Raw genomic sequence first — 9539 nt, 5'->3', positions numbered from 1 at the left:
AACTGACTTCACTTTGTAAGGTGTAATCTCAATGAACTGGGTCAACTTGAAAGCTAGAAACCCTGCAGTGAAATATATAAAAGAGAGAGAGAAAAAAAAAAAGACATGTCCCAAAGACTTTGGAAAATACAAAAGGAATTTCAAGTCAAATAATTATGAGCACATGTCAAAATTTGATTTCAAATTACTGCAAGAGAAAGTCTCAGGAAACATATTCAAATAATTAGCCTTGGTAGAAACATCTTATAGGAGATAGATTTTTTTTTAAAAAGCTTTGATTAGAGATCATGATTATGGTCAGAGGGCTGGTTCATTTTTATTCTACTTTGGATTGTGTACTGGTATTAGGTTCCTCACATGATTAATAGTCATTTGAGGGTGTAATATTAATTTCCCAGGAGTCATTATTTCATTACAGTCTGTAAGAGAATTTCTAAAGCATTTCATTAGAAATAATAGTTAAGCCCCATGTGAAGCCATAAAGAATATCCTTCAGAAGAGATCCATTTTAGACCAGTTTGGGGAACCATTTTTCTCAAAAGTAATTCAAGTATTTATTATAGTATCTCTAAAGGTGGCAGACAGGGTTTTGTCAGGTCTTGATCTTACTTCGAAGAAGGCAACAGCAACCCACTCCAGTACTCTTGCCTGGAAAATCCCATGGATGGAGGAGCCTGGTAGGCTGCAGTCCATGGGGTCTCGAAGAATTGGATACAACTGAGTAACTTCACTTTCACTTTTCACTTTCATGCACTGGAGAAGGAAATGGCAGCCCACTCCAGTGTTCTTACCTGGAGAATCCCAGGGATGGGGGAGCCTGGTGGGCTGCCGTCTATGGGGTCGCACAGAGTCAGACACGACTGAAGCGACTTGGCAGCAACAGCAGCAGATCTTACTCTCTTACAGGCTAATAGCTTGTTGTTTCTTTGGTGCTATCAGTAAAGTCACAAATCCTGTGTCAGAGAGGAAGGATGTTATTACTTAGGACACAGCAAGCAGCACGAACACTAGCATATTTGCTTCAGTTGCCTTTGTCCATAAGTCTCTCATGGTGATTTTTTTTTTAAATTTTATTTTATTTTTAAACTTTACATAATTGTATTAGTTTTGCCAAATATCAAAATGAATCTCATGGTGATTTAAGGGGTGTAAATGGATGCTATGCATGTGATGGGATTGTGTCACAGCTGATGAATAGTGAGCTTGGGGAATTTACTTCTATTTTCATGAAGCAGTAAGCAAGCTCATTCTTTGTCTCAGAGAAGACATTACCCCATCCATCAAGGTTACATGCTGCAAGCACAACTCTGAGAAATGATTCAGGTTGAGTGGTAATGACCTTTACATTGTTGGTAAATCCAGAACATCATGTAGAAGTATGAGAGACTCACAGCGAACTGCCTTTCAACAACATTCACTTCATGGTTCTAAATTATATTCATTTCTAGAAATTTTTCTTGAGAGTTTGCCACTCCATCCACTGTTCTGATTTCTCTGAATGACAAAGACTGAGATTAAATCTATTTGATTTTTCTCTAACAACATTTAATTAAATCCACTATTAGCAGGGCTTCCGTTGTGGCTCAGTGGTAAAGAATCTGCCTGCGATCCAGAAAATGCAGGAAACACTGGTTCCATCCTTGGGTTAGGAAAATACCCTGAAGCAGAAAATGGCTACCCATTTCAGTATTCTCACCTGGAAAATCTCATGGACAGAGGAGCCTGGCAGGCTACAGTCCATGGGGTCATAAAAGAGCTGAACACAGCTTAGTGAATAAATATCAACTGTGAGCAGAAATTTGTACAGCAGGATGAGACCAGTCTGCATGATTAAGCTCAGTCATGTCTCCTAGGATCCCAGATTCAGTCAACTGTGAGTAAGTTCCAGGATATAAACAGCTTGGACATAGTATAATATTCATTATGACCCATGCAAGGGAACTGGACACACTGGTCTTTGGTTTAATTTCTAAAAAGGGACCAAAGCTCAACCACCCTTCCCAGTGGAGAGATGTTCTTTCTTCCCAAACACAAACATATAACTCCAACGGAGACAGATTGGTGCAGTTTTAAATTTATTGTTAAACTTGATTAGAATCATCATTACATCACTTATTAAGTTATATGAGCAGTGTCATTCATGAGGCATAATTCAAGATGGGCAGACACAAAAGCATATGCATTTGAACCTGCCATACTCAAAAAAGTTGTGCTGATTTATAGGTTTGTACACATAGAGGGTTGGGAATCCATGTTGAACAGCTTCCGTTGATGATGTCAGGCACAGAAGAACAGTCCAGGACAAGCCATATTCATACCAATTTTTCTGTTTTCACAGACCATATGGTTGTTCTGCTTAGGCTGCAGTACTGGGTCTAGGATACAAAGAGAGCATGAACAATCTTCCCTTCCAACAAACACAAACTTTCCAGGGTCTGAGGTGTTCCCTTCTCTAGTACCAGGGTTGTTGCTCCTTTTCCACTACCACAAAATTGGCGTGATCATTCTAGCAGCTATAACTTTGCCATTTTTCCTAGTCATTTCTTAATCACACTCAAAACTTTTGTATAGAATGATAAGGAGCCAGAAGAATAAGGGCCTTTTCACGCCATTTACAGAGATCACTTATATTCACCACCTTGGGCCTACTGGGCCATTTAAGGGAATTCTTAGAGCAGTGTATTCAGGTAAACCATAGTTATCTTCACAGTCTAGGACCTTATTTATTCAACAGGAGAATCTAGGTGGCTGAACAAAAATTAAATAATTTTAATACCATTTTGACTGGCCTACTGCCAAGAAGGTGGACTAGCCAAGCTGGTCAGAGGTTCACTCTTCAGGGAAAGAATGAAGCATCATGCTTTCTTTCCACTTCGGACAAGCTGTAGTAGGTGTATTTTTTTTTTTTTCTACTCAACCTGTTAAGGAAAGTTAAAAACTCTGGAGCACATGTAAAAGAAAAACATGAGAATTTAGAGAAAAGAAGCCAGACTAGCTTAGGAACTTGGGGCTTGAGGAGTGATAGAGCAGTGAGTTCCCTGAGCTTCCTTTTGCCTCTTGTAAACCAAGTGAGTCCTGGAGAAGCCAGGAACCTGGAAATGCCAACAGATGTAGACAAAAAAGGCCATGAAAAGTCTTCTCTCTGCAGCCAAAGGTCCAGGAAGAGGACAGCTTAGAAAGACAAGAAACTTTAGCACATTTACCTGTATATAGAGGCAAACACCACAGAGAGCTGTGCAGCAGCTAAGCAAACACATAGTAGAAGGAAATGGACGCCTGACAGGAAAGCCCTGTGGTGTTTTCACTCACCCTTGTTCCGTCTTTCCATCACTGGATCCATGACAGTTTTTAGATAGCTGCCTGCATCCCCAGGGTGGGTTCCAGTGGTGGAGGTGGAAGAGCTCTTTGTCATGAAAGAGCAGAGCTTCACTGCTTTAACCTGTCTCGTGGCTCCCTCAAGGACCAACGAAAAGGGCTTGTCTATCACATAACTCAGCACTCTCTCAGGGCAGAGAAATTGTTACACAGAGAACGTTTTCTAAGACAAATTCAACAGTATATTTGAATAGACAGGAGAAAGAACTTGAAGATAGGTTAATTGAAGTTGTCCAGTCAGAGAGCAGAAAGAAAAAAGAATGAAGAAAAATGAACTGAGACTAAAGGACCTGGGGGACATTGTCAAATTTTCTGACGTAAGTATAATAGGATTCACAGAAGGGGAGAAGAGTGAGAAATAGCTGTGTGAGTTTTGTCAAAAGCAATGTTCTCTTAAAGAAAAGGATCCCACTGTTAGCATCTTCTCCTTCATCCTACTTCCTACATAGTCGCCGGTGGGAATAGGGAGGACCTGACCAGTCCATCTTTGATGGATACTGCTTACCTAGTTCTTGAGCAGAAAGGGACCTGCTGCATTGCTGTCTCTAGCCACTAGCTTCTACAAGGGCTTGAGGCAGGAGGCGAAATGAGAAGGAACAGTACTTGTCTGTGCTTCTTTCTCCGTTAGACTCAGTTAAGCTTCTTGCATAGGTAGCCCTCTGATAAACCTGGTTTTCTGGTTAAGGTACAATAGAAAGGCAGAGAGTGATTGTTGCTGTTCTTGTCTAGTTGCTAAGTCATGTCTGACTCTTTTGCAACCCCATGGACTATAGCCTTGCTAGGCTCCTCTATCCATGGGATTTTCCAGGCAAGAATACTGGAGTGGCTTGCCATTTCCTTCTCCTGGGGAATCTTCTCGACCCAGGGATTGAACCTGCATCTTTTGCATTGCCAGGCGGATACTTTATCACTGAGCCACCGGGGAAGCTTGTTAGAGAGACTGATACCAGACCCATAACTTTGGAGATTAATCCTGAGATGCCAGGGCTGTGTATAAGAAGAGGGATTAGACTCATGAACACATCCTTTGGGTTTTATTTACACTCTAGGTACTGAAGGATGGTACATCTACTATTACCATCAGCCCAAGTAAGCGATGATTCCTCACACATATGCCACTGGTACATAATGGAATCAAGAATTAAGTCCTTGACTTTGTTAAAAATCTGCCCAAGTTGTGAGCTGGAAACATGTTTGTTCAGTTAGATTTTAGGTCATTGTGTCTTAAGAGGATTCTTTTGAGTTAGATTCAGTTCAGTTCAGTTCAGTCACTCAGTCATGTCTGACTCTTTGCGACCCCATGAATCGCAGCACGCCAGGCCTCCCTGTCCATCACCAACTCCTGGAGTTCACTCAGACTCATGTCCATTGAGTCAGGGATGCCATCCAGCCATCTCATCCTCTGTTGTCCCCTTCTCCTCCTGCCCCCAATCCCTCCCAGCATCAGAGTCTTTTCTAATGAGTCAACTCGAGTTAGATTAGATTTCTTTAAAAATATAAGTGGGGAAATAAGATAGGAAGTGTTGACCTGATATGAAGAAAAGCTACACAGATCCCTGAATCATGAGAGCCTCGCCCAGATTTCTATCACTAGAATATCTTAGGACTGGTTTTTCAGTGTGAGAGAGTGGCCATTTGATAAAACTGCTTCTAATCAGACAAGCGTTGCCATTTGATGTAAAACACACATGTAGACATCACTCTATCCCCACACACATTGACTTGGACCATATGCTTCTCAAATTTTTAATTTAACTAAAGTGGCAAATTTTTATTTTCATCAGTTCCCATAGTAAGGATCTATGCTTCAACGATTTCTTTGATCAGGGTCTTGAGTCCACAAGATGGCAGTGTCTTCTCAGGAACCCTGCTCATGTATTCCTTCCTGTGTGTGTGTGTGTGTGTGTGTGAGAGAGAGAGAGAGAGAGAGAGAGAGAGAGAAAGAGAGAGAGAGAGGGCGGGAGAAAGGAGGAGGAGAGAGGAGGAGCTTGGTGGTGTGTTGCATGGGTAATGAAAAAAGTCTCTTTTGTCTTTGATAGAACAGGCTCTTTTTATGATTTCTAAAGCAGAAGAATTGAAATATCTGAGCTCAACTTTTTTTTTTTTTTTTTTCAGGGCTTAAAATTTGAATCCTCAGTGAACCAGGGGAGGAAAGAATGATGAAATCCTCAGGAGTTTTATTAGTGATCCTGTGGCTTCAGTTGATCTGTAAGTTTGGGGGCATTTCTATGGGACCATAAAATACATTATTTGGAGTCATTGTCTCTTCTAGGCTCATGGAGAAACATGAACACTATTTCCCTTAAATAAGGGATGGTAGAGGTGGGAGGCCTGTGAAAAGATAACTTGAATTCTGGAGAGGAAGCATCACCACCTAACCCACCTTCTCTGACTGAGCGTTCATGTCTCTTTGCACAGTGGCGAGCAGCCAGCAGAACACAGTGGAGCAGAGTCCTGCGTCTCTGCCCGTCCCAGAGGGAGCCGCCGCGTCTCTCAGCTGCACTTATTCTGACAGCAATTCTCAGTACTTCACATGGTACAGACAGTACCCTGGGAAAGGCCCTGAGTTTCTGCTGCAAGTGTATGCGAACAACAACAAAGAGGAAGGAAAATTTACAGCGCAGTCCAATAAAACCAACAAGCATGTCTCCCTGCGTATCAGAGACTCTGAGCCCAGCGACTCAGCCACCTACCTCTGTGCAGTTGAGCACACAGTGCTCCCCAGGCATCTGCAGCCTGTGCCCAAACCTGCTGGGGCCCCAGCAGTGCCTCTTGGAGAGCTTAGGCTGCAGGGCACAGACATTCTGTTACCTCTCTAGATGTAGATGAGGATTAAGAGTAACAGTGTAGAAGGTTTGAGTGATTAGGGAAGTATTTTCATAATTCTGAAAACAGTTGATTCTGAAGGGAAATTAAAGACACAGTTTGGTCTGAATGACTGAAATATTTTTCAATCTTCTTATTGTACTCTAGTTTTGTACCATAACTTTACTCACTGGAATTGGTATTATGATGCTTTTATATATGACAATATTTTAATATGATAACTGAGATACTCCCTTATAGTTCCTGGTACATTTTGCTCTGTCCCCATGTAGATATTCAAGGTGTTTGATATTCATTGCTTTACAAAATAATGGAAAAACATAAATGCAGAAGTCTTTTTTTTTTTTTTTTTTTTGATGTGGATCATTTTTAAAGCCTTTATTGAATTTGTTACAATATTGTTTATATTTTATATTTTTTGCTTTTTGGCTGTGAAGCATGTGGGATCTTAGTCCCCAGACCAGGGATTGGAAGGCACACAAGTGGAAAGAGAATTAGAAAGTCCCCCTGCATTGGATCGCCAAGTGTTAACCACTGGACCTCCAGGGAAGTCCCAGAAAGGAGTCTTAAGCAACTATTTTGAACAAGTTGTAAGTCATGAATTATTTTAGTTATAGGTCTGCCACCTCATCTTCACCCATCTTCATCTTCAACTGCAACCCCATTGGTGGATTAGATAAGGATACATTTGATGGGTGGATGGAAGGACTAACATCAGAAGGTGAGACGTGGTTGAAACAAAAAGCCTAGACAGTTGCAGGAATTCAGATCAGAGGTTTATGTTACCATTTTTTGAGTAAAGGCTGAGTAGAACTCAAAGTTCCAGGTGTGAGCCTTGTGGGAGAGTGCATTGATTCCTATGTACTTGAGTGTGGCTAGGGATGGTAGAGAGAATTAGCTATAGCCATAGAATATTCCACACCCACAGCAGGGTGTAGGGGTACAGATTACCTGAGAAGGATCTCTGAGTAACCAATGTTATGGTGATTAAAGACCTACATGGATCAGTTATCAAAGACCATATGGTGTTGAGGATGTTTTAGAAAATGTTGGTGAGAGAGCTGGGAATACCAACAAGGATATGAATATCTGCCCTCTCCTGACTAACTGGCACTGTGAAATTGTCCTATAACTTAACTTCCCCTGCCAAAGTCCAGGGAAAATGTTTGTAATCTGATGGAAATCAATTGATGCTTTTGAACTGTGATATTGAAGACTCTTGAGAGTCCCTTGGACTGCAAGGAGATAAAACCAGTCATTCCTAAAGGAAATTAACCCTGAATATTCATTGGAAGGACTGATGCTGAAGCTTTAACACTTTGGTCACCTGATGCAAAGAGTTGACTCATTGGAAGACCCTGATGCTGGGAAAGATTGGAGGCAGGGGAGAAAGGGATGACAGAAGACGAGACGATTGAATGGCATCACAACTCAATAGACATGAGTTTGTGCAAGATCCAGGAGATGGTGAAGGACAGGGAAGCCTGGAATGCTACATACAGTCCATGGGGTTGCAAAGAGTCAGATATGACTGAGTGACTGAACAACAAATAGATCCAGGGGAAAAAATTAGAAGTCACAGTCATCGTAAAGCTGAAGTAGTGGTCTGTTAGACATGACATTGTTTATTTAGTCCAAAGAGCGGGAAAAGCTGGAAATGACTAATTAAGATTTTTACTCAGTTTTGTTCACATAGTCACTGACTAAAAGGATGTAAAAGTATAAAAGGCTACAGCCCATGGGGTCGCACAGAATCAGACACAACTGAAGCAACCTAGCATGCAAAGAAGGATGTAATCTAATCGGAATTTGCTTCCAGTTCTCAGTCTGGAAACTTATGACTCAGAAATATTTCCAAATCATGGAAAAAGCACTTGAAAGGCAATGAGAAAGAGCATGAAATGTATTGAGCTCAAGATACTCGAATTCTCTTTCCACTTGTGTGTCTTCTGGTGCCACTGGAAAGAACCTGGTTTGTGGTGCTGATCTGATTATCTCTTGTTGCTAATGAGTGGCTTGATTTCAGGCTATACTCATATATATTTCAGGATAGGTTTAGGATTAAGTGAGGTAGCATATTGTCTTAGGTTGACTTCCTTAACAAAGCCAAAGTTGGGGTTTCTGACACCCATCTTATTTTGAGAAAAGCAAGTTAAGTGGGGAGGGGAAGAGGGTAAAAATGAATGTGGCTGAGCTGAACTCTTGATCCAGCCTGACTTCATGGGGATCCCTGGAGCATGAAGTGCCCCACAGAATTGATCCCTCCCACCTTGAGTCAAGGGGCCATACAGCTGATATTAGAATAAGGCATTCATTGGAGCATGGGTATACCTTACTGGAGAATGGTGATGTTTATCAGTTTTCTGGGAAAGAGGGCAGCTATGAGCCAAGCATAGCCAACATTTGCAGCAGCTGGGAATTGGGTCCACTGGCCTGGAACAGGGGGTCTAGGCTGACCACCAGCAGTGCCTACTACTAGCATGGAACTCTTATCGTGTGAGTGCATTCAATAAATGGTAGACTTGAAAATTATTGTATTTAAAAAGTTAATTTCTTTCTCTATTCCTTGAAAGTGAAATTGAGTCACTCAGTCATGTCCAACTCTTTGTGACCTCATGGACTATACAGTCCATGAAATTCTCCAGGCCAGAATCTTCTTGTTAATTGGGAATAGTGAAAAGTCAAAGTGTTAGCTGCTCATTTGTGTCTGACTCTTTGTGACCCCATGAACTGCAGCCTGTCAGGCTCCTCTGTCCATGAAATTCTCCAGGTCAGAGTACTGGAGTGGGTAAACATTCCCTTCTCCAGGGGATTTTCCCAAGGTCTCCTAAATTGCAGGGATTGAACCCAAGTCTCCCAAATTGCAGGTGGATTCTTTACCATCTGAGCCACCAGGAAGCCCTTTCTATTTCTTACCAATCTGGAAAAATTAAAATAATATATGGTAAAGAACTTAAGAGAGAAAAATTTTAAAAATATAAAGAATTATTATTCAAAGCTAAGACTCCAGATTTTTTGAGAGTAGTGACCAAGGAACCATTATATTATTCTCTTAGATCCTTTGGTCATTCTCCAAATATGCATTTCCATACGAGACCATAAAGCATGACATTCTGCCACAACTTTGGTTCCAGGTATAATGACTCTCATATTCACAATTGATGACTTGGTGCTTCAAGGTATGGAAAGAGATACCATCTCTACTTATTAATGACTAGTGTTACTTTGTTCTTGGTTTATATTTAAGAATGAAGAACTGGGCAGTGGAATGGACTTTTTATGTCATTGTGTTCCTGTTCTCCGCAAAGTTTCTTCCTGAATGGGATTTTTGGCCAGTA

General features: G+C 41.3%; 1 gene segment (V, D, J or C); it reads left to right on the top strand.

Moving 5' to 3' along the window:
• Positions 1-5388: 5388 nt before the first annotated feature.
• Positions 5389-6526, top strand: LOC113899378. The segment is given in 2 exon segments: positions 5389-5583; positions 5794-6526. Coding segments are annotated over 2 exon segments (453 nt in total).
• Positions 6527-9539: the final 3013 nt, after the last annotated feature.

The sequence above is a fragment of the Bos indicus x Bos taurus genome, chromosome 10, assembly GCF_003369695.1.
Source record: "Bos indicus x Bos taurus breed Angus x Brahman F1 hybrid chromosome 10, Bos_hybrid_MaternalHap_v2.0, whole genome shotgun sequence".
NCBI lineage: Eukaryota > Metazoa > Chordata > Mammalia > Artiodactyla > Bovidae > Bos > Bos indicus x Bos taurus.
This window is presented reverse-complemented; position numbering and strand designations above follow the sequence as displayed.